The 25,125-nt window shown below is 45.0% G+C and overlaps 2 protein-coding genes across 3 annotated transcripts; both read left to right on the forward strand.

Moving 5' to 3' along the window:
* The first annotated feature begins 3,957 nt into the window (after window positions 1-3,957).
* LOC113425691 (methanethiol oxidase-like) lies at window positions 3,958-14,792 on the forward strand. The gene is made up of 12 exons (XM_026687930.2): window positions 3,958-4,040; window positions 8,258-8,311; window positions 8,521-8,633; window positions 9,289-9,474; window positions 9,665-9,785; window positions 10,404-10,586; window positions 11,463-11,641; window positions 11,938-12,016; window positions 12,488-12,609; window positions 12,710-12,802; window positions 13,161-13,279; window positions 13,609-14,792. The coding sequence occupies exons 1-12, from the start codon at window positions 4,037-4,039 to the stop codon at window positions 13,769-13,771; spliced, it is 1,416 nt and encodes a 471-aa protein (XP_026543715.1). The 5' UTR covers window positions 3,958-4,036; the 3' UTR covers window positions 13,772-14,792.
* A 407-nt stretch (window positions 14,793-15,199) lies between these two features.
* LOC113425693 (methanethiol oxidase-like) lies at window positions 15,200-23,336 on the forward strand. Of its 2 annotated transcripts, none has more exons than XM_026687933.2 (12): window positions 15,200-15,375; window positions 17,294-17,368; window positions 18,093-18,205; window positions 19,637-19,822; window positions 19,926-20,046; window positions 20,300-20,482; window positions 20,794-20,972; window positions 21,411-21,489; window positions 21,730-21,851; window positions 22,123-22,215; window positions 22,435-22,553; window positions 22,713-23,336. In XM_026687933.2, exons 1-12 carry the CDS (start codon window positions 15,318-15,320, stop codon window positions 22,873-22,875), a joined length of 1,491 nt encoding a protein of 496 aa, XP_026543718.2. In that variant the 5' UTR covers window positions 15,200-15,317; the 3' UTR covers window positions 22,876-23,336. The 2 variants fall into 2 exon arrangements, with proteins under 2 accessions (XP_026543718.2, XP_087799447.1); XM_087943321.1 differs by having other exon boundaries at window positions 15,259-15,375; window positions 17,297-17,368.
* The last annotated feature ends 1,789 nt before the right edge of the window (window positions 23,337-25,125 follow it).

The raw sequence follows: 25,125 nt of genomic DNA on the forward strand, positions 1-25,125 counted from the left end.
CATGAGCCTCCCCGCCCCCTCCCACACGGCTCCTCTTTTTTTTTTTTTTTTTAAAGGGTTGCGGGTTGGTACACAGAAGCAGCAACAACACACATACATACACACACACAAAAAAAGGGGTCCTGGCCGGCGGAGGGATACGGCTCCGTCGTCATTTCCTTCGCCCCGCCGAGCGGAGCGCGGATTGGCCGTTGCGCGTGACGTCACCGGCGAAGGGGCTCGCCCCGAGCGAGGCTGCCTGGTGGAAGTTTGTGTGAGGCTGACAATTCTGAGGAGATTTGGAGGGAAAAGGTTGCCTCCTTCCTTCTCTTCCTCCGTCATCTTCTTTTTCCTCCTTCTCCCATCATCTTTTTCTTTTTTTTCCTCCTCTTCATTTTTTTTCTCTCCTCCTCCATCATCATTCTCCTTTTTCCTCCTCTTCCTCCCCATCATCTATTCTCCATCCTCTTCAAGGGGTTTCCTGAGGTAAATTCTCAGCAGAAGGCAACAAAGTAGAAGACGCCTCCAGGAAGCATCAGGGTTGAGGCCCACCACTTCATCAGTGTCATTTTTTTTGGAAAGGTCTTCTGAATCAATCAACATCCCTGACTCCTGTTTTTATTTCCATCTGCAGATGGGGAAATTCTGACCACGGGTAGACATGGAGAGTCACACCAAAGACGACCCTGACCGATGCAGAGCAGAAGCTGTCCGATGCGTCTTTAATCTTCTGATGAAAGATTTGAACCTGATTGTCATACTCTTATTAAACTTGCGACTCTTATGAGAGTGTCATACTGAGATTTTGCCTGTTTTTTTCTCTTCTATTTATTTTATTTATTCAATTTATATGCTGCCCATCTCAATACTGACTGATTCTCCCATGAGATAATTTGACCATGTGATGATGGTCTATCCTGCCTTCCTGTTCACTTGGCGTCAACAAGATGATCTACAATTATAACGTAGCCAGACAGCATAACGGCCAAAAAAACCCAAAAAACAATTGCAAGAAAAATTATGCCAATTAAAACTCAATTCCAAAGATGTTGCTAAGGAATGAACCTTCCAAAGACCTGGAAAGCAAAAATTCCTGGTTTTCTTCCTCAATTAAAAGAGAAACAATTTCAAAGAGGAAAGCACCCCAAATGGCAGACAGCCAGAAGAGAAAGCCACACGCTTTTGCACAAATGCTACACTTACATAGCTTAATCATAAGAACGTAGGAGTATGGAGCATCTCTCAATAATGAATGGACCAAAACTTTGAAAATCATGAATGATTGAGAGACAGCAATAAGTCTCTTGGTGTACCCTATGTGTACTTACAGACAAGCCATACTTACAAATGGGCTGCCTACGTATTACTAAAAATGGCAAACAGCATTGTTCCTCGAGTTGAACCACTAAAGCCCCACAATGTTTTTATGAATCATTGAAGCTGTAGGCTTTTGATGCACTGCCTGCTTTCAACAATTCATCAGGTGGAAGAAGGAGAATCCTGTCCACATTTTTAGTAATATACAGTCCATTCATAAGTAAAAGTTCCAATTTACATTTAAAATGTTACAGTTAAAAAATAGAATTAGGAGCAGAACTCATTCTTAAACCCAGAAATTGCATGTAACTCCTTACGAAAAGGACATAATATTGCAAACTGCTTTAGGAAAAATAAATTGTACTAAAAAGTTATATATTGTACTATTAAAGTAAACATGTTTAGTTTAAAATTTAGTTTCAAAGTTCAGTCTATCACATTTTAGCCTGTGATCATCAGACTCGAAGAAAAAAATACAAAGGAGCATGCAAAGTGAAACATTTTAAAATTTTCTTTTAAAGTATTTTAACTAATAGAGTAACATATTCAAATTAAATATACTGGGATTCCATAAACGGCCAACAATACCCTGCTAATGAGCATGTATCTCATACAGAATCATATGACTAATATTTTCTTTCTTTAAAATCTGCCCATTATTGAAACTTAACAAAGTAAAATGTGTTTTATTGTTTCAATTAAATTATCGTGAACTGGAGAAATGAAGAGCTGACTATCCATCCACCAACAAATAGGAGACAACTATTTGCCATCTACTCACTAGCATAAATAATTCAGGCCCATTTAAATGCCCGTCTATAGTTCTCTTAAATTCTTATGGCCTTGTGTAACTGGTTTTTCTCCTTTTCTCTTTAATTTTTCCTCGTCCAATTTCCTCATGTTTCTTTTCTTTTAACTTGTAGCTTGAAGGAAGAACCTTTTTTAGTTGATGTAAATTTCTTTACAAGACAGTAGATTTCTGAAAAGCTGGACAAAAATATAGTAAATACATTCTAAGGAGTAATTATATGCAATGTGTAGCTGTGCATTTTTGGCAATATATGGTCTCCAAAACACCCTTTGAGATTTTTCTAAATCACAAAAGCAAGGATCCAATGAAATTTTTTTCCAAGTGACAGGGTTGCAGATTGATCTTAACCATTTCTGCTTGATTGTAGAGATTAGCATAGAAGGGTTCACAGTCCGGTTAACTGGAGGAGTATCAGTATAATAACTTTGGGGTTTGTTAACACATGCAATGAAAATTACACAGATTTAATAATCTTCATATAATGGTATAGAACAGCTTTGTTTCAGTTAAACAATTTGTCATTATTTGAGCAGAAAAAAGGAACAACTTAAAAATTCAAGAGAGTGCTGAAATCTGCTAATGGCATTAAAATGTAATCTGTAACATCAACATTCACCATGAAAAATATGTGGTCTGTGCAAGATTTTACAAATGTATTTATTTTGTCAAGTGATTATTAGATAACAGGTATAAGTATAAACATAGTTATGAATACATGAAATGGATACAAATAAGAAAAAAAGAAACAATAGGACAGGGATGGTAGGCACTTTAGTGCGCTTATGCACACCCCCTACAGACCTCTTAGGAAAGGGGTGAGATCAACAGTAGACAGACAAGGTTAAAGTTTTTGGGGTTTGAGGAAGAAACCAGAGTCAGGTAGAGTATTCCAGGCATTGACCACTCTGTTGCTGAAGTCGTATTTCCTGCAATCAAGTTTGGTGCGGTTTACCTTGTATCTATTGTATCTATTGCATGCTCTCGTATTGTTATGGTTGAAGCTGAAGTATTCATTGACAGGACATTGCAATATATGACTTTTTGTACTGTACTTAGATCAAACTGAAGGCGTCATAGTTCTAGATTGTCTAGATCTAAAATTTCAAGTCTGGTGGCATAAGGTATTCTGCTACGAGTATTGGAGTGGAGAACTCTTGTGAAATATTTCTGGACTTTCTCAATTGTGCTAATATCAGATATGTAATGCAGGTTCCAGACTGATGAGCTGTATTCAAGTATTGGTCTAGCAAATGTTTTGTATGCTCTAGTTAGTATCAAACAGAAAAAGAATTCACTCAGAACTGAGCAAAACTGAACAACTACTCACCCCATCTTATTAAATATTTGCTATTTGGACTTCAATTAACAACAACAAGGGAAGAAAGGCATTCCTAAGGCTACTTTCAACTAGAGGGACAAAATCATCTCCACAGTCCAGCGGCAGTTGCTTGACAGGAAAGCAAATGAGCTGCCAGATCTCCGCTGCTTGCCAGTTTCAAAGCTATATTTGTGCCAAGCCTGTGCTGGGTGCTGACATACTCTTTGAAACGCCACCGCCAGCTAAGGGTTTTCTTTTCTTTGCCCTTTCAGCCCAAAATAGAGAAGGGTTTTCTGTCTGACGAAGCTAAAAGATGAGGCAATCAACTATTGACAGGACAAAGAATCAGATCCTTCAAGAAAGAAACAAGAGACAGCTTACAGAATCAAAGGAAACCATCGGATTTTGTGCTGAAAATACAGCCCTCCCCATCTGGAATTGCTCAGCAGTTTGCAATAGTCCTCCTCCAACACGCCTCTTCTCCACCTACTGAAATACAGATATATATACATGCTCCTCCGGAAAAAGTCTTGCCTCTGATCTGGAGGATCCTCTTCGTTGGTCAGAATTCTTTGGAGGGAAGAGAGCAGGAATAATCCAAGTCCACCACCATGGGTAAGCCAAAACAAGACAGAGGCCACATTCTTTTACCCAGCTGCAGAAACAGCCATGATTTGTCCAGGGTTTCCTGCGTAGTTCAGACTTTCCCAATGTAGAAGCCCAGGAACAGAGAATGATTATTATGTAACGCTTTTGCAAATTGGGGAAAGCCAGTAATGCAATTTTTTTTTGATGCAAATAGCTTGACAGGAGACCATGTATCAACTTTAATACATGTGTACTTTAAAAGGTGTGCCCTAACTCTCAGGGAGTTTAGCTTTTGAGGCGCAAGGTGCCAGTGAGATTTCAAAACTTCTCTTTTAGCAGCATTTCTTTCTTAGAGAGTTTTGGTCCAGGCAAAGTCCCTAAAAATCCCAATTGCTAAGAAAATCCATTCTTATTGCAATAGGATACCGATAATTCACACGTTTATTTCCAAAGATGTATACTTAGGATTCTACTCTTTGCAACACAGAAAAAAAAAATATCTCCGCTTTTATGCTGTTTTTGCGGTTTGATCCTCTGAATTTATCTTGAAAAGAAGCTCCTATTCTCTTTGATAAGCACTTTGGCGTAGCACATGCAGTTTTGGTTACATATGAAACAAGTTTATCTGCATTTTGGTATGCCTTTTTTATTTTAAATTCCTATACTTCTGATGTCTTGTGTCCTCTAGAATCTCCCAACCACTGTTGTAACCCCCCCCCCCTCAAAAAAAAAATCCCCAGGACGGCCCCTTCAGCAGTGGTAGGAGGACCCTGTCATTAGCAGGAAAATGTATACAATGTCTCTCCAAATACTTTGCATTTATCTCTAATAAGTTGGGGTCAAAGCAGGGTATGAGAACGGGAGAAGCTGGTCTAAACAGCAGCTCTGAATACTATTATTGTATGCAATTCTATCTTTCTCTCTTAAGAGAGATTACTTTTTGTATCAGGAAATGATCTAGAAGAAAAAAGCCACTTTCAGAAATTGGAGAAAAGATTAGGTGCTCTTCCCAGTCGTCGTCCCCCTCCCTACAACGACTAAAATTGTGACTAAGGAAAAGCAACTGTGCCATAAAAGGACTTCCATGGAAACACCCATGGATTGGCTTTTGAATAAATATAATGCTGTTTATATAAGCCTTTAGTAAAGAGAAAGGAGCATTTAAGCGGAAAGTTGTAGAGAGTATAAAGGTGAATAAAGGACTTGTTTAAAAGTACCCGTTTACAGAGGGAGGGAGCGAATGTTGTGCCATCTTTACCCAACCTTGCAATTAATTAGGTGATTTTAGGTCTGTAGGTCACTATCAGCTTCACTATTATGAGGAGAAAGGGAATGATCCGGTCAAAGAATTGAAAACCATCCCTGTTGAAATTCATACCTGTCCTTCCAGATGTTGAACAATTCAAATTAAGTGTACCTTCAAGTCAGTTTTAACATCTGGCAGGCACCTGGGCAAGTTCCTGTAGTTCTCTCAGCAATGTTTTCCGAAGTGCTTTGCCACTTTCTCCTTCCTAGGGTGAAAGGGAGCAACGGGCCCAAAATCACCCAGCTGGCTTCGTGCCTGAGTTAAGACTAGAACTCACCGCCTCCTGGTTCCCAGCCTGCTTCCTTAAACCCCTTCGTCCATCTGGCTAAAAACTAACACACAGCCTTACTGAACATCGACCCTGTGTTGATTTTAATTTATGCTTCTAACTTTCTGAACCTTGGTTTCCTTTTAATTTTGTTAGCTGGCTCGAGACCTTGCTTAGTAGAAAGTGGGTGTATAAGCTGAATAAATAATATCAGATAACTGAGCTAACCTTGGCATGCCTTATGCAGCAAGAAAAGCTTTGCTAATGAATTTGAACAGGGAGAAGAAATGACCCTTGTACTGCTGGTGTTGCTCAAAATGGTGTTACTCAAATTTGAGTTTCTAAAAAATTAAACCAATTATCCTATCTGCAAAACAACCACCCACCCATAAGACGAACCAATTCCAAGTATGGACTGGAATCCATTTGACCAAGATGTAAGTAGTGTAAAGAGGTACGGCAGTCAGTAGCTTAACAGACTACATAATGGATATATAATCATATATCAGAAAGTGGCAGTTCCTTTAATCCTTTCAGCTTTCATCCAACTTACCCAACAAACTCAATTCTCTATAGCCAACCCACACATACATTTGCTAGACAGAGCCATAGCTGAAGGTTTTAAGATGGCATTTTCCCAACTCTGGGATCCACTCAATCAAGTCAAATAAGCCAATTAATATGGCTACTTTCACTGCAAGATAGACTCAGGAGACCTGCTCTAACTCAGTTTCCAGAGAAATTGATCAGCAACATCTACTTATCTTGCATAAGCTTCGATTAGGAAGTCCATCCAATTTGAAAACCATAATTTACTCACAGCGCCAGATTAAATTACAGAAATAGAGACACAGAATGTAAAGTCTGCAGCCAACTGTCTTCTGGCTACTTTAAAAAGTACGATGGCTGGGTTTATAAAATGCATTAAGCGATGGTTTGTTTAATTTGTAGTTTGTGCAATGTATCTTAATTGACTGGTTTGCAGATGCTAAGCCAGAGCCCAATAAAACACGGGCAACCTTAGCACAATGAACTATAATTCAACTGATGAAGTTGTCATGAGGATATCTCCATTATGTGATTGTCTCAATCCATCCTCAACTACCATAAAGCCATTTGATGTTCATAATTTTTTCTTTGTCTGTGGTTTAATATGTTACCTATTAAATCAAACAAGCCAGTGTAGCAAATCACGGCTGTATTGCTCTGTTGCAACAGAATCAACAAAAAAATGTGTGTTAAAGACCCAACCATTAAAGGCTGCATGCTGGGTTTTGCAAGAGGTGAGGGCTCACCCAAACTCCAGATGTGCAGCGATAAAGCAGACAATGCAATATAAATAAACCAGTGAGGTAAATAGGTATGGTAAAATCTGGGACTAAATGTCCAGCCTCAAGACTGGGATATCAGGCAGTTTCTCCATTGGGCCAAAAAGTGACCAACTTCCCAGGGTCCCTGCGAGCAGAGACTTGTTGGGAATTTAGAGTTAAGTCTCAAACTCCCAGAAAGCATCACGTGAGGAACGGACATCTGCAATTCTTTTGCAATTACCCACCAAACTTTCTTTGGGCCAGTCCCACCACTTGCGTGACAGCAGCAGCAACTGGGCAATTGCCCAAGTAGGCTTATGAAATGTTCTTCCCGCTATTCAAGCTCGAAAAATAAAATTTATGACAAGGGAGTATTCAGCCGTGCACAGCTTCCCTCTAAAGATTGGATGCATCTGCTGCAAAATTCTTGATTAAGCCAAGGGCCAGAATCTTTCTTTTAAGGAAGCCCAATTCAGAAGGTCCCAATGGAATTACCCCTTCGTGCAGTTTCCTCTCTCTCTCCCTCGACACACAACCCGTGTTAAACATGGAAGAGGCACACAGCTGCAAATTCTGAACCAAGCTGACCCACGTTTCCCCACCCACACGGAAGAGCTGTCCTGAAAAGGGCTGCATCTTTCCCACACTGGTTGCCCCAAGGCCATAGGAGCCAATGCTGGTGAGAAGCCCAAAGGTTTCTCATGTTTCGCAGTGACTGGTAGACTGTTCATGAATCTGGAGGCTTCACTGGGGAGGATTGACTTCAGGACACTGAATGAAGTGCATTTGCAGCAACAGCCAAATCACACCTACACTGACAAAACACAGTTCACACCTGCACTGTCATACAAGGTCACTGCATGTCTCAATATGGCTTATATATTTGCCTGAATCTGTGTAAATGTTGCAGGCTTGCACTAAGTGAACAGATCAATAAAAGCAACACTTTTGAATATTTCGACCTCTTCCGTGCGAAAAGTCAAACTGAGCCAGGAAGACCTGAAGAAGACAAAGTTCATTCTGCATCAAAGCAATGGAAGTTAGTACAAGGTTTAAAACCAGGGCATGCTATCCAATTTATTTTACTTAAATAATTTCTTTAACACTCACCACGCCTCTGATGTCTCAGCAGGGAAGGGTATGCTTGGAGTCATGAGCACTGGCAACTTGAAATCTTAAAAAGACTCACAGGGAGCTGAATTCAACCCTAGAATTCCCTTCTCTGAAGTTACCGAGAAATTTATGAGGAAAAGCCACAATCAAAGGGACACAGTATTCCAAAAGCATCTCCTGGGCTGATTTGGCTCCATCGCCGTCCTTGTGTGTTTTTAACTTTCTTCTTGTCCATTTTGAATTGCAGCAAAATGCGGAGAGTGCGGGCCGGGATACAAAACCCCCTTGGATGCCATGAAAGGTGAGGGGACACCATTTGTGTGTGGGTGTGGGTGTCTGTCCTGAAATGAAACCACTCTTGGATAATCATTGTGTGTCCTCAATATTTGCCTGGCACAGAACCTGACCCAGTTACGAGCAATTCTCGACTTATATTCATTCATTTAGTGATCGTTCAAAGTTATATGTAACTTTCCTTCTTCTGTAACCGACTCACCTTTCTTCCAAAAGGGCCCCGGGAGGAGATCGTCTACCTGCCTTGCATCTACCGAAATACCGGAACAAATAAACCAGATTATTTGGCCACTGTGGATGTGGACCCCAAATCCCAGACTTACTGCCAAGTAGGTTTAATTCAATATCTGAGCTCAAATCTTAAGTTCAAAACTGGTTTATCTTAACTGAACTGAACTGAATTCAAACGATTTAGAAATCGGACAGCAGCAGCTCCTGCCTGCTTTGGGACCTGAATAATGCAGGGTTGCAAAAGAGAAATATCCACAGGACATTCACCCATCCCCACCCATTCTACACTGCCCAGCAACATGTCCATCCCATAAATCAGGGGTTAAATTGCTTGCTTGCTTCTGGGGAGGAGGGAGCTGTTTCCGTTCAAATCTTGTTTCTTGGTCTAAGGCCACGGTCTCCAACTTTTAAGACTTGTTTGACTTCAGCTCCCAGAATTCTTCAGCCAGCACTTCAAGTCCACAAGTCTTTAAAAGTTGCCAAGGTTGGAGACCCCAGGGGTTGATTAAAATAATCTGGGGGATGGGGAAAAAAGAATAAAGGGGCAGAGCATTGCCAGACATTAAGACTAGAAATAGCCCAAGTCAGCTTTATAACTGAACTTTCTTTGGACCACGTAAGGCCCACTTGGAATACCGCATCCAGTTTTGTACGCCAAAATATTTTTTTAAAAAAGACTCTAGAAAGGGTGCTGGGCCACAATCTCTTTGAGGACCTGTCCAAAGGTCCCAAATGGGCTCTGCCACCCCACAGGTCATCCACCGCCTACCGATGCCCAACGTTAATGATGAGCTGCACCATTCCGGCTGGAACGCCTGCAGCAGCTGTTTCGGAGACACCACCAAGAAGCGCAACCGCCTCATTCTTCCCAGCCTCATCTCATCCCGGATTTATGTGATCGACACTGGCACCAACCTGAGGGCCCCCAGGATCCACAAGGTACACGCCAGGCCTGGCTGATGCTGAGGGGGCCTTCAGGAACCCCTCCAAAGGGGGCTTCATAGAACCAGCTTCCTTCACCCTCGGGACCGTCCCGTTTCTCACTGTGCAAAGCCTGGATGGTGAAGGGGGTATCTATCCACGGTCCATCTGCCCATTCTCACCTCTTCGGCATAATCTTGCATTGCAGGTCGTCGAGCCCATTGATGTCTATTGGAAGTGCAACTTGGCAAATCCTCACACCACACATTGCCTGGGCAGTGGTGAAATCATGATTAGCACCATCGCTGATCCTTCCGGCAATGGAAAAGGTATGTCTTTTTAATGTTTTTTTCTTAATTCTGTCTGTATTATTTTTATAAATAACTCAAGGTGGCCGACATATCTAATACTCCTTCTGCATCCAATCACCTTTGGCCGATAAAGGATTCTGTTCTGTTCTCTATTCTATTCTGTTCTGTTTTGTCCTATTCCTATTCAATTCGTCTTCCTATTTTCCCCACCACAACAACCCTGTGAGGTGGGTAGGGCTGAGAGAGAGGGGCTGGCCTAAAGCCACCCAGCCTGCGAAAGTTTTTGCAGGAGGTGATTTTAGCCAGATGAAGGATAAAGCGGAGTTCTCTGCAGCAGAGAGAGACGCAACGGTCTGGATAGCAAACGGAGTCCGGGAGCAGCCTCCCTACCTGAGAATATTTGAGCGGGAGAAATCAGATGGAGAAGTTTGTCCCATCTTGTCTCAGCTTTGTGCACAATCTCTCTGCCATCCCTGGATGGCTCTTGGAGGAACTGTGCCATTCGGCTTCTGTTCCGAAAGAATTTAAACGCAATATTGAATGTTCATATCAATATATTAATAAAAGAGTCACCTTAGGGTGAGATGGGCAGCAAATAAGTTTAACAAACAAATAATGTCTCATTTTCCCATGCAGGGGGTTTTGTGCTGCTGGATGGAGAGACCTTTGAGGTGAAGGGCAACTGGGAAAAGGGCACCAAAGTCCCACCGTTTGGCTACGATTTCTGGTACCAGCCCAGGCACAACGTCTTGATGAGCACGGAGTGGGGAGCGCCCAAGTGCTTTGTCAAGGGATTTAACCCAGCAGATTTGGAGAAAGGTGAGAGAACGGCTCCTTGCTATCACTGCTTCCAAGAGGTCTCTTCCAGGAGCTCTACAGGCACCAGGTATCCTCAGATCAGAAGCCAACCAGGCTGTTGCGTCAAGGAGAACCTGGTTGGAAGCATCTTCTATGGTCCAGAATATGGAGTTGAGTTCCAGAATAAGGATTGGAGAAGAAAGAAGCGAAGCTAGGCAGGAATTGAGGTCTGAGGGTCAATGAGACTCAAGGTAGCATCTCTTCCCACCAATGAGAAGATACTTAGAGGAGCAGCCTTGATAGGGCCTGGTAGGCAAAGATATGTCACACGGCGGCCGGGAGCTACAGAAGGGAGGAGGCCAATTTCTCAAAAAGTCATTAGCTCTTCGGTGGTGTTGTCCAGTTGTATGAGATCCGCGGAAATTTTGTCTGTGTGTGTGAGTGCACACATATGCTTGTGAAATTACACAGGGCAGTTTCTGAACCTGGCTCAAGCACATATGATCTGCCAGGAATGAGTGGAGAGAAAAAAAACTTACCAATAAAGGAGAATATTTGTAGCTCTTGATTGAAATGAGGACTTTTGAGAAAGGAAGGAGATCGGGTTTGAGTTAGTGGTATGTTTTCTTCGATGGATCCTTGGTGCTCTCTGAGCTTGGTTGCTTTCTTGCAGATGTTTCATGACCCCCAACTCTTCAGGGCTAGCGGAGTTTGCTGCAAATGCTCCTTCTCTATTCTGAGGGTGTTTCCTACCTGGTTTATGAAACATCTGCAAGACAACGACCAAGCTCAGAGAGCACCAAGGATCCATCAAAGAAAACATACTACTAACTCAAACCCGATCTCCTTCCTTTCCCAAAACCACCCTCTATTCTTCTCTCACATCCACTTCTGAAGGCTGCTACGGCGGGAACATCAACGTGTGGGACTGGACCACTCACGAATTCATCCAGACCATCGACGTGGGCAAGAACTCCATTCCGCTGGAGATCCGGTTTCTCCACGACCCAGATGCGGCTGAGGGGTACATTGGCTGCGCCCTCAGCAGTGCCGTCCACCGTTTCTACAAGACCCCGGTAAAAACAAAAGCCAAAAAAAAAAAAGGAATAATCACAGCAAAATAGAATGAAGAACAGTCTCTGGGAAAAGCCCACCACTGAGCCCTGGCACACAGCCATCACCCCACAGCCTTAGAGGGTGTGGTAGGCCCTCTAGAATTTTTAGGGCCCTGGGAACTACTGGCTGCTAAATGAGCCCGGCACATTTTTTTCCCAATTTTCATGTTTTTTGGAGGGCTTTCTTTTTGCACTTTGGAATGCAGAAAGACGACCTCACCCTTCTGGCTGTTTTTTTTTTTTTTTTTCCCCTTCAGGAAGGAACCTGGGCATCAGAGAAGGTGATTCAAATTCCCAACAAGAAGGTCGAAGGATGGCTTCTACCAGAAATGCCAGGCTAGTCCAACAAGCTTTATATTGATTGTTTCTGTAATCGATCTGAGTTGTGTTCCACCAACTTGAAAAGTCTTGCTTTGGAACTAAATTCAAACTCTAGCTAGATATAAACTTCCGGCATCTCATCTCCAAGCCAGGAAGGGATCCTGTTCTTTAATTTACTCCTTTGATAATTTAATAGAGGATTCAGGGAAAGCAGTGGCCTAAGCAAGGTTCCATGATTGTTACACGACGTGCATTTTGTAGAGGTGGGTACAGAAGAAATATTGACGCATTGCATAAAGGCCGTAAACATCTCAGCTGTGATTTTCAATGCAACTTTACGTAATAAAACTATGCGGCCCTTACGCGATGAGTCAATATTTCTGTCAGATACTTGCAAATCTGCTTCTGGCCCAGCTGAGAATTTTGGGACGACATTGGTTCCCCCTGCAGCTTGCTGCCTCCTGTTAACACAGAGTTCTCCTGTAGGCCTTATCACCGATATCCTGATCTCCCTGGATGACCGCTTCCTGTACTTCAGCAACTGGCTTCATGGAGATATCCGTCAATACGACATTTCCAACCGTCGGAAGCCCAAGCTAGTGGGACAGGTAGACCCCAGGGCAGGGGAGGGGCGCATGGGTGCTGGGAGTCGCTGACTCTGCAGGCGATATGGAACATCCTCCCCCATCCGTGTCTCCGCCCACGCAGGTGTTTCTGGGAGGTAGCATTGTCAAAGGGGGTCCCGTCAAAGTGATTGAGGACCCAGAACTGGACTGCCAGCCGGATCCATTCATCATCAAGGTGGGTCCTCACCACCCTTGGATTGTTTCTGCTTTTTTTTCTTTGTTAGATCACTGCCTTAACCGTCTTCCCGGCAGCCTTTCTGTCTCCCTCCATTTCGTTTTCACAATGGTGCAAGGGATGTTCAGCTCCGCAGGAAATTTCACGGCCAAACCATCTTCGTGGAATACAGAATAAGCGGGTTGGAAGGGGCCTCTTGCAGATCTCGCAGTCCAGGGGGTGTCCAAACTTGGCAACTTTAAGCCTTGTGGACTTCAGTTCCCAGAATTCCCCAGACAGCATGGGGAATTCTGGCTCAAAACCTCCTCTGCCTCTTGGGTTCCAAGTTAAGCGATGCCCATTTTCTCATCCTTCACAGGGCAAGAGAGTTCAAGGTGCCCCCCAGATGATCCAGCTGAGCCTGGATGGAAAACGGCTGTATGTCAGCACCTCCCTCTACAGCGGATGGGATAAGCAGTTCTACCCGGACATGGTCAAGTAAGATGGCTTCTCCTTTGCTTATTAAAAACAGAAACAAAACTGGGTCTTGAAACCAGTTCCTCAGAAGATCCGCAGGCAGAAATAAATCTGGAAGTTGCGTGGTGCAGTTTTTGATGGTTGCTAGAATCATTAAGGCCTCAATTTGTCATTTGTGTGAAATTTAAAAGGGCATTTTAAATAAACGTAAAAGGCATTTCTCCTTTCAGTCTAGGGATTTATGTTTGTGTGTCTGTAGCATCAACTTCCACCTTCAAGTTTCATAACCGTAGTTGTCCTCAGAAACACATGGTAAAATTCTGTGTTATCTTTTTTTTTCTCCTCCCCAGGGAAGGCTCTGTCATGTTGCAAATCGATGTGGACAGCAAGAAAGGAGGCTTAAAAGCGAACGAAAAGTTCTTAGTGGATTTCGGGAAAGAGCCAAATGGGCCAGCACTGGCCCATGAGATCCGCTATCCGGGCGGTGACACCACCTCCGATATCTGGATCTAACGATCTCCCTGCCTTTGAGCTGTCATACTAACAAAAAGGTGTTTTTTTTCTTAAGATGCTACTTTTCTTTGCCTGCTTCTGTGTGTGGTTCCTCCAGATGGGATATTCCTTGTTCTGCCACAAGAGGTTGCTCGCACACGTCCTGTCCTCTTTGCTGTGACCAAGTCACAACCCCAGGACTTTTGATACAAGATTTTAAGCATCTCCGCGTTCCCAGTTTTGTTCCGCTTTCACTATTGCATAACAATGGAAGTGTACATTTTTACCCAGAAGGAAATATTTTAAGAAGGCAATAATCATCCCCACAATTTTCTCAGGGAAGGCACAGGAGCATAAAACCCATGTTTTTCCATCTTGAGACTCCTGTAGCCGAGGCCTCCCTAAGCAAATGATCTGATCGCTTGTGTGCAGGTAGTCCTTCACTTATGACCATAATGGGGGGACCAGAATCTTCATTGCTAAGAGGCAATTGTGAAGTGAGTTGCACCCTTTTTTTGTCATGGTTACTAAGCGAATCCTTGCTATTGTTCAGTCAATCGTGCAGTCGTTAACCGAGTCCATCTTCCCCCGTTGGCTCTGCTTGTTGGAAGCTTGCAAATGTTGATCGCAGGATTCAAGATGCTCCAAAGGTCATAAATTCACGCTGGCTGCCAAGAGCCCAAATTTCGATCACGTGACTGTGGGGATACAACAGTCATACGTGCGAGGATCAGTCCTAAGTCTCTTTCAGCGCTTTTGTAACTTTGAACAGCCATTAAAACAAATTGTTGTAAGTTGAGCACTAGCTATATTTGGAGTAATGCAAACTCATTTGTTGGTACGTGTGAAATCTTTTGATTAAGAAATCATGAAATACAAGGTTGTTTGTGATTTAATGAGCAACAGAGCCATTCTTGGAATGTCTTCGCATTGCCTCTAGCATAATGCTTCGGAAAGAGAATAATCTATCTTTGAAAGATAGAATTCTCTATCTTTGCTATTCATTGCTCTTTTTAAAAAAAATAAAATTTTCAAGATCAAAGAGTTTCTCGCCTACGCAGATTTATTCTCTTCAATCGGACGGTGCCTGTGTCAGCGGGGGTCTCTCTTGCACTGGTTTAACAGGTTGCCATTCCCAATGCGCCCCAAATTGCATTCACCCTTTTTGAATTTGGATGTTCACGACGACTGTGGAAGCCAGAAAACCAGAAGGTGCACAATGGGGCTTCAGATAAGAATCGGATAAGATCGGAAGTAATTAAAAGGCTGGGAGAAGAAGTCAAAGCAGATATTGTGGGGCCTCGGGCTCTGAACAGCCCCCCAGGGTGTGAAATCAGCTGGCGGAGCTTCTCTGGTGGGAGATGGAGGGAGGGAGGGAGGGTTGTTTGGGCCTCTGGGCTTTCAGGGATCAGTTCTTTCTTTCGCCAAAGAGTTCCTCCCGGAGACCACGCCTCCTGGGGCAAGGCTTGCCGTGGCTCTCCTGGGTTATATAAACCGCCCGCAAGGCACCTGGAGAAAAATCAGGTGTGCCAGTCCAGGTGGAGCAGAAGAAGAAAGAGAGGGGAAAATGTTCACACATCAAAGAAAGGATGCTGAGGAGGACTTTCCAAAGATGCCAACCAAAGGTAGGAAGTCATCCCATCTCTTGTCTCTCTGACATCCCATTTCTCCCCCGATGCCACCTGTCCGCCGCCTTTCTTAAAAGACCCACGTCATCCTTGCCAAGATGGGGTGTCCAGAATGGGGCCTCGGAGGTCTTTTAGCCCAGCCCCCTGTTTGGGCACGAGACCCTCTACCATTCTAGACAGATGGTGGTCCAACCTCTTCTCAAAAATCTCCAGTGATGAAGCCCCCAACACGTCTGGAGGCAAGTTGTTCCACTGATTAGTTGATCTGGGATTATAAAATAACAGAAAAGGAAGGAAGGAAAAAAAGAGTAGCAGAATCACAGGGTCGGAAGGGACCTTGGAGGTCTTCTAGTCCAACCCCCCCTGCTCAAGCAGGACACCTTATATTATTTCAGACAAATTGTCGTCCAATCTCTTCTTCAAAACTTCCCGTGTTGGAGCACCCACAACTTCTGTATATGTGTTCTGCATAAGCTCAGGGCAGCAACTTTTTCAACAGGAACAACGCTTGAAAGAAAGGGGTTCCTGCCTCCTTCGAATTCCCATTATTACCACCCTCCCCTGTCGGCCTTCTTAACTTGCAAGGCAACCAAGCTTCTATTTTCCTATTTCACATATTTTCATCACACTCCTCAGCCAAAGAAACTTCCAGCAATCAATATTGGTACAGGCCAAATTGGGCTTACAATCTACCAAACTAGAGGTGGGTTTGAGCCTAGCATGGCACGCAAGGAAAACCGACCAGGAGGGAGAAGGAAAAACACAGCCGTTGTTATTTCTGAGTTACAGATCGGTTTAAAATATTCTTTCCCATCGTTAAGAGGGAAGCAAATTCCCAACAATGAACTTGTTTCAAGCTCATGAGGGGGGACCAAACTGGTTTCTGACTTCCATGGGGAGCGTGACGGGTGTCCATTGGAGAAAGGTGTCCACCTATCTGAAATGTATTTTTGTCAATAGTTGTGAGGCAAATTATTTGACTGCTTCCTGATTGGTGAGTCTTATATCCTGTCCTAGAAACATATCTAATGAAGACTAATATGATAATTGGTGGGTTATTTTCCTGCTATTAATTAATCAGGGACTGAAAGGAAGGGGTGTGGAATGAAGACACTGTCACCTCCTTGCATCAGATTCATGGAATCGCCAACTTTATCAAAAGTTAGTCACCTCATGTCAGATTGGATGCCAAGGTCATCCGGCTTCTTCCTTTAAGCATTCAGGAAGTGTGTGTGTTTGTGTGTGTTTTGCCACGGCAGCATCAACAGCCGAGAAGGAGTATTGGGCACGCAATCAGAGATATGAGTTGCCACAGCAGAACAAGGCAGGGATGAGCAATGAATTATGGACTTATCACCGGTATTGAAATAAATGGGGAGTTGAAACAGCCAAATCAGAAGAGATAATGAGCTGCCATTTTGTTTCCGCCAAGTCTTTAATTGAATGTTTTGAGGAGTTGGTTCCCTTTGCCCTCCTTGAACTGTTTGACTCACAGGAAGTCCTCCCCTGGTTCTGTGGTTCTGTGGCTCTGCTGGTATACCTGCCTTACCAGGTAGATCAGGTAGGAAACACCGAAAGATAAGCTGACCTCATCTCCTTGTGAAGCTCCATTAACAGAAAGTACCGATCTCCCTCCGTCTTCTTTACAATCTGAGAATTTAGGGAAGGTCCCCCTTGAGACTCTTACTCCATCCATGATGCAGCTGGAGGCTATTGCTGCCTCTTATTGGACTGTTCTGCAGGCAATATCTCTTCCCCACCCAAGGTCTTTCCCACATACCAGCTTCAGGGAAGATGAGGATCTTTTGGATCAAGAGCTGCGTCCAAAATGGTCTCTTCTGCTTGGTCCCAGCATGAACAGTTCTCTCTCCGGATGCCAAGTTGCTCAACTATTATTTTTTCTTTCTTTCTAAAGAAGGAGGAGGAGGAGGAGGAGGAGGATGTGGCTGTCACGGCCCCGGATATCCAACGCCCTTAGATGCCATGAAAGGTAAGTACGATGGATCCTCTCTCCTTCTGGATTGTAGGGCAGGGCAGGTGATGTTGGGACCAGACAGAGCCACAGAAAGGAAGGATGGTTTCACACTTCATATTAAACCACTCATGTGAACCCTGTGTGTGGATCAAGCTCAACCTGGACGTGGAGCCCTTTGGTGAGGGACAACTGACCTGGCATTGGGACCCTTGACCAACGATCCATGCGCTTCAATCCCACCGATTCAGGAAGCGGTTCAGAGTGCCATGGGGCAGCCCCTACTGCCCTATGCGCTCAACCCGGCTTCATGCAAATAACAGAATAACAGAGGTGGAAGGGACCTTGGAGGTCTTCTAGTCCAACCCCCTGCTTAGGCAAGAAACCTTGTCCCATTTCAGACAAATGGTTGTCCAATCACTTCTTTAAAACTTCCCGCGTTGCAGCACCCACAACTTCTGGAGGCAAGCAGTTTCACGGATTGTTATCACGGGTCGGGAAAAATCTGATAGTGATTTCTGCAGAGCCCACTCAGCTCGGTTAATGTGAACCTGGTTAGGATTTTGTGTTACTGCAGATCACTGAAAAGCCGCCTGTTGTGATTCAGCTCGTAGCTTGGGTTAATCCAATAACCATGTTTATCGGGACGGGCAAACGCGAGTCCAGCTAATGGTAGCTCAGACAGAACTGTGTTTAAGATTCAGGCGCAGGATCCTAAAATGTGTTTCCCCGCCGTCCCCAGGCCCTCGAGAGAGGCTGATCTACGTGCCTTGCATCTTAACCGGCACAGGGACCCAGAAGCCCGATTATCTCGCCACCGTGGATGTGGATCCCGAATCTCCTGATTACTGCAAAGTACGAGGTTACTTAGTTCTTTGAGACGATGTTGTCAACGCTTGTTCGGTTTCTTTTTCCTTGGGCCTCTCTTGAACACAACTCCTGTTTGGTGGCCGGGGGGTGGAAGTGGAGTAAGGTTGCATAGAAACCCCTTAGGCTAAACTGTGGTTCGTTTTAACCACAGTTTATTGAACGAGCCAGCGGGTCCTGGGTTTCACATCACGCTCCTCCAGAACAAACGAACTGGGATGCAGTCCAGGGTTCCTTGTGAACTTCGGCAGCATCTTAAAGAGAAGGCTAAGGATGGAGAATATCCTTGAAAGCTGGGCTGGGGAAGGGTGCTGGTGCAGGAATTCTGGGAGTTAAAGCCCACAAGTCGTAAAAGGACCATCATTCCCCAGCCCTGCTTTTAAGGTTGAAGAAAGGAGCTTTACAGCCTCCATGGTAGGTGCAGATACAAAGAGAACCAGGAGTCCTAGTCATTTCAAGCCGACGCCTCAAATTCTCTCCCCGAACTGCTAACTTTTGTTGGAACAGAGGCCGTTGCTTTAGAATGCATAATCATTACTGCAACATTAAGCATTATACATCAGGTTGCAAACCTAAAACGGGACTCTGTTTATGAAACTGCAAAAAAAAAAAAACCTTAACATTTAGCAACATGTTCAGACACATTGTTGGTCTCTGAAACACTTTTTGCTAATTACTAGACTCACAACATCAAGACCTGGGAATAATGAAGTTAAATCAAATTAAGGGAGTCCTTTGTTCTAAGCCCTGCAAAGCTCAGCCGCTCTCAGCTTCTGGACCGTTTTGAGCTGGTCTCTTGGTCAGTCTGTTTGATACTCCTGACTCAAGGTGGATCTGCCTTTTTCACACGCCTGTATCAGCAGAGTAATAGCCTCTAGATCCACCCAGGCAGAGGCACAGGCACAGGCCCCCAAACTGGATGCAGCTGTGTCTGGAACCCTCGTGTGAGAACCACGGGAAGCCTGAAGGGAAGAGAGGGTCTTGGGTGGGTACCACAGACACCAACACTATAATGCACTGGGAATGCTCCCAATCCACACAATTGGAGGTGCCGGCTCTCGCATTCACACATGATCCAATGGTGTCCACAGGTCCCGACCCTAAGGGTTGGAATGGTGGAGCACTGTTGTGCAGAGGTTGCATGAAAGATTGGGAAGGGAAGGGAAACGTCTAAGGGGCTATGTTGGTGAGGTTCTGCTGCCCGCTGGAAGAGTGAGAAACCTACATTCTGCCAGCTACAATCCACACTTCTTTCCACCCAAGCAGGAGGAGACGTTTCTGCTAACAAAATTCCATTTTGCAAGCGGCATTCCGCATCCAGAGACACACACAAGTCACGAAACCAACGGAGAAGCCCAATTCCAGGCAAAGAGATAAATAACATGTTTAATCTCTGCCTCTCCAATCTTTCCCCACCAGGTTATTCACCGGCTGCAAATGCCCTACATTGACGATGAGCTCCATCAGACCAGCTGGAACGCTTGCAGCAGCTGCTTTGGAGACACCACCAAGAAACGCAACCGGCTGGTCCTTCCCTGCCTCAGCACTTCACGGATTTATGTGGTGGACACCGGGACTGACCCCCAGGCCCCCTCCCTGTTTAAAGTAGGCCACCACAAATGATTGTGCGACCTTGTCTTTGTAAGCGATTTAAACCAAAATCCGTTCGTCAAGCGATTTCTTATCACCTTTTCTCCAACCTTGGCAGGTGATTGAACCCAGAGAGGTCTTCTGTAAAACCAACCTGGCTACATTACACACCTCACATTGTCTGGGCAGTGGAGAAGTCATGATCAGCTCCATAGGGGACCTATACGGCAACGGAAAAGGTACCCCTGGGCAGATGGGTTTTCCAAAAAAGGGGTCTGGATTGAAGTCCTGTAAGAGCAGGTGTGACATGGAAGATGCTGGGAGAGAAGCTTTTTGTACAAATTCCAGAACCCCAAAATTTGAGCTTTGGGCTCTCTTCCAGGCCGTTGCCAACTCTCGGGCCTCTCTGAGTGGTGCCAACTCCTTTCGGCCAACCCTTCCTGGGAGCCACCTACACCTGTCTGAATTAATTTGCATTCTCCCCATCCACAGGCGGATTTGTTCTTGTGGATGCAGAAACATGGGAAGTGAAGGGCACCTGGAACCACCCCGGTGACGAGGCTCCACAAGGATACGACTTCTGGTATCAACCCAGGCATAATGTCTTAATGAGCACTGAATGGGGTGTACCCAAATACTTCGTGAACGGGCTCAACCCTGAAGATCTGAAGAAAGGTGAGATGACAGAAGACCGCAACAACGTAAGGTCCATTGAGATCCAAAATTCAGGGAGGGCTGGACTACAGCCTAAAGGGCCGAAGAGAACTTGAGAAAAGTCAGTACTGAGGGGGTGTTGGGGGCCATATAACCCAACCCTCTTGTCCAGTGAGCCTTTCCCCAAGCGATGGCACCTCAGCTTTTGCTTGGAGGCCTCCAAAATGAGAAAGCCCGCCATCTGTCTAAAGAACTGCTTAGCAAAACCCCCCTGAATACCGTCATCTAGTAGGAGGCATAAGTTGAGACGAATCCGCTCCTTTCCTCTGCAGAACGCTATGGCCGCCGCCTGAATGTGTGGGACTGGACCACCCACTGCCTCGTCCAGTCCATTGATGTGGGGGAAGATTCTGCCCCCCTGAAGGTCCGTTTCCTGCACAACCCAGATGCCGCGCACGGCTTTGTGGGCTGCACCTTCGAGAGCTCCATACACCATTTCTTCAAGAAAGAGGTGACAAAAATAGGTTTTCTTTCGGCTTTCCGCCCTCTTTCCATCTGAAATAAATGGCACCTGGGGGCTTCAGCTCAGAATAAAATACGACTTAAAATGCACCCTTAAAAACAAACAGTAATATAAGAATTAGTATACTATGATCATGAAAAGGAAATCTTTACAAACAGGAACCTAAACGTAGCACTGCCTTATTAGTTCATCTCGTCTCTATGGTAAAGGAACTCTGTTAGTTTTTGCTAAAGACCAGAGGCGATAGGTCCAGATGCCTGGCAGAGATTGGAAAGAATCGGGATAAAATTCAGTGTAGTTGCAAACTATAGAAATATTTCAAATCCCACCGAGTTCAGGTCAATTAGGAGGCAGATACGGATAGGAAGCGGAAGGGGTGGAGAGCTTTGCACTCCCCAACCTACCAGCCTTGCGTGTCTCTTGCAGGATGGGTCGTGGACAGCGGAGAAGGTGATACAGATTCCAAACAAGGCAGTCACTGGATGGTACTTCCCCGAAATGCCATGTGAGTAAAGGAAGTTCAGGAGGGCTTTTGTCCTCGTGCTCATGTCTCGACCCTTTAGCTTTGGAGTTCATACCTTCTGTCCCCAAATTAAGGGGTTTTAGAATCTTTGGAGAATGGGCTGAGAACCCTCAGAACTGAGATCTACGTTTTGGAGAACGACGATTCATGAAAAACTTTCTATGCAAGGTAATCGAATTCTCTTCCTGACCTTATTTCTGGACACCTTCTCTTCTTCTCCAGCATTCATCACAGACTTCCTCATTTCACTGGATGATCGCTTCATCTACCTGAGCAACTTCCTTCATGGTGACGTCCGACAGTATGATGTCACTGACCCCCACTGCCCTCGACTGACGGGCCAGGTGAGCTCCCTCCCATCTAAAGGGCCCGGAAATCATGGTTCCTTCCTTTGAGTCCTTCCAGAAGTTGCTTCTTTCCACGCTTGGAACCAAGATGTTGGCTTAAGCAGAAAGCTAATCCAGGCCTGATTTATTTGCATGTGGTAGAACAACACCCATATTCACAGAGGGTCTCCCTCTAAATATCACAGTCTGGGTGGAGAAAAACCACAGCTTGGGGAAGGAGAGGCTGTCCTTCGGCCTGAACTGACCCCCCGTCCTTTGGGTCCTGCAGGTGTTTGTTGGAGGCAACATCTACAAAGGTGGGGTGGTGACTGTGATTAAGGATGAAGAGCTGGACTGCCAACCGGATCCTTTCATGCTCCAGGTGAGCCTCTCTCTTTCCTCCGAAGGGTTGGAGACACTTACAGGAAACGTGCAGGAAGTGAATTGTCAATGGACAGTGTGGATTCTTTCTTCTCGGTGGGACTTCGTGAAATGCCGCGAAAGACTTTCCTGAGGAAGACTAAGACCAAGGATCCACATGTACCCCTTTATGGACCTCCTACGTTTCTTGAACGCTCCTTGTTGTTGTTTTTCACCTTAGGGAAGGAGAGTCTACGGAGGGCCCCACATGCTCCAGCTGAGCTTGGATGGGAAAAGGCTTTATGTCACCAACAGTTTTTATACACCGTGGGACAAGCAATTTTATCCGCAACTGGTCAGGTATGAAGCTTCTTGACAGATGGAGAAAACTCAGGAGCAAACCGGAGGCAAAGAGTTGCCCTCCTTCTCCTCCTCCTTCCATTACACTCCAGATCAATCCTGTATCTATTTTTTGAGCCTTCCTTGCTCAGGTAACCTTCCTGTCTTCTCCCTTTGCAGGGAAGGGTCAGTCATGCTCCAGATTGATGTGGACACGGAGAACGGGGGTCTCTGTGTGAATCCGGACTTCCTGGTGGATTTCGGGAAGGAGCCGTGGGGTCCCGCTCGTGCGCACGACATGCGTTACCCAGGAGGGGACTGTACTTCGGACATCTGGGTCTGAGATCTTCCTCCGAGCCCACCCTCTTGCTAAGCTAGCATTCAGGGGGCAGGAGCTTGGTAGGGAGCAACTCAAAACCAATGTTGGTTTGAAACTTAATCCCGTCGCACTGATTTCCACATATTCACTTAACCAGTGTGCTAAGTCGGGAAATAAGCTAGCTAGCTCTTCCTAGTCGACACTAGGGTGCTAAAGGGCACACTGGGGTTTATTCATTGCTTTTCTCTCCTTGCTTAGTCGCAGGTACTACAAACTCAGCTCCATTCAGAGGAAGCTCCTCTAGATTCTGTTTCCCAGGTGCAAAACTCTACCTGGGATTTAGGCCCTCTGAGGCATTTTGCTTAGGCAGACTACAGATTTTTGCAAGTCAGTCTTCTGACACAACTCTTGCAAATTGGTGGTCAGCAGAAGGATGCGAACAGAGGAATTAAGATTACCGTTGTAATAAAAAGTTTTCTTGGTAATACAGACTCTTGGGGATGACCTTTATTTCAAGTGGAGAGCACCAACCGGTTGATACCCGGGGCCCTCAAAACAGGACCTGAGTTCAAATCTTCTGTTTGCAAATGCACAGCTGGTATTATGCGTGTAAATTCACAGCTGTCACTTAAAAAAAATCACTGCACTTCTTTGAAGGGAGATCTATTGTAGCCACAGCTTTGCAGAAGAGCATCTGCACAATTCATCCTCAGCTGTGTGGAAAGCTGAACAGGAGTCAAATCGATGTCCTGAATCAGCAAATGAGGCTGTTGTTAACCATGTGAATCTGTAAAGGCCACCCATGATTCCATTGAAGAAATGCAATCCAACCTTTGTATAGGCTGCAATTTAGGTAGGAGCTGTCCCTGAGGATCTGTTTCTATGCCATTCAAAAAACACCTCGAAATACCTTCACTGTTGGAGTCTTTGTTAATTTCCTTTCCTTCCCTTCCTTTCTACGAAGGCGTTTGACCCAGCAAATGCCTGGAAATCACTTCCTTCAATATTGGTGGCTAATCTCCACAAATCCTGCAGGTATATGAAAAGTAGGGCTCCCATTATAACCCAGTCCTACCCATAAGCCACCATCAGGAATTCCAGCCCCCATAACCGCCTTCTGCGAGTGAGAATGCCACCCTGAACTGTTGAGACAAGGGGGAAAGGGGGAAGGTTAAATACAGAGATGGAAATTTAAATACAGAGATAAAATCTTCTCTGTGTGCTAATCAAGTCAATCAGGAAATAATGTTTGCATTACACGTCAGTAGCTAATTATCTCCATCTTCACCTCCCACGTTTCCTTTTCATCTCATGACTGACTTGCCACATAATCCTCAACCACGCGCCATAGGTCTGGCGAGGTGAGATGAAATCTGTAACGATGTTGTCGTCGTGATCCTTCGCTTCACTCCTGGCTCTTGAGGATGGTGTGGGGAAAGTCTATACGGGTTTTTCTTGCAATATCTTTCGAAAGCCTCTGAAGGACCAAGGCTGCCTCCTTCCTGGGGCTGAGACAGAAGGGCTGGCTCAAAGTCACCCAGTCTGGCTTCCGTGCCTAGAACAGGGTTAACATTTATGGTTTCCAGTTGTCTAATCCATTCACCATTATGCCAAACTAGCTCTCCATCCATGGCAACTTTAAGACCTGCGGATTTCAACTCCCAGAATTCCCCAGCCAGTGTGAATTCTGGTAGTTGAAGTCCACAAAAGTCTTAAAGCTGCCAAGTTTGGAGTGCCCTGATTTAGGCCATAATTAATGTTAGCTGCAGGAGGGGGATTTTCCCTCCAGATGGGGGGAAGAATGCCCTGTTCTGCCACAATGGGGCGCTCGCACACTGTGCCCAAGCAGAGTCATCCCCTGGTTGTGGGACAGCCCTGATTCAGGACTTGGAAGCAACTCCAACAGCCATCAGAGGTCACACCTTCAGCACCACATTAAGGGCAGGTGGCAAAGGAGGAGGAAGGAGAGATTCTCAGGCAGTTTGTGAGTCTGTCCATTTAAAAGCGGAATGCCAAGGGCTCTAAGGCTTCCTCTCTGTGTTCACATTTTCATTTTAAGCAGCTTAATTGATCAGCAAGACAAACAAAAGCCAAATAAGCAATCCTTTCCCCTTGGATCCTTAACCTGAAACTGGTTTGCTTTCACCTGCAGTCGCTTGAGAAGCCTTTATTTGATAAAACGACGACGGAACTTTGGAATGTGCGAGGTAACTTTTGCGTTAACCATTGCCTGGTTGGGCTTGCTCCATGAAACCTGAATCAAACTTTGAACAG

This window comes from Notechis scutatus, chromosome 14 (genome assembly GCF_049901735.1).
Source record: "Notechis scutatus isolate UNSWTSFEM ecotype Mainland chromosome 14, rNotScu1.2, whole genome shotgun sequence".
In the NCBI taxonomy this organism is placed as follows: domain Eukaryota; kingdom Metazoa; phylum Chordata; class Lepidosauria; order Squamata; family Elapidae; genus Notechis; species Notechis scutatus.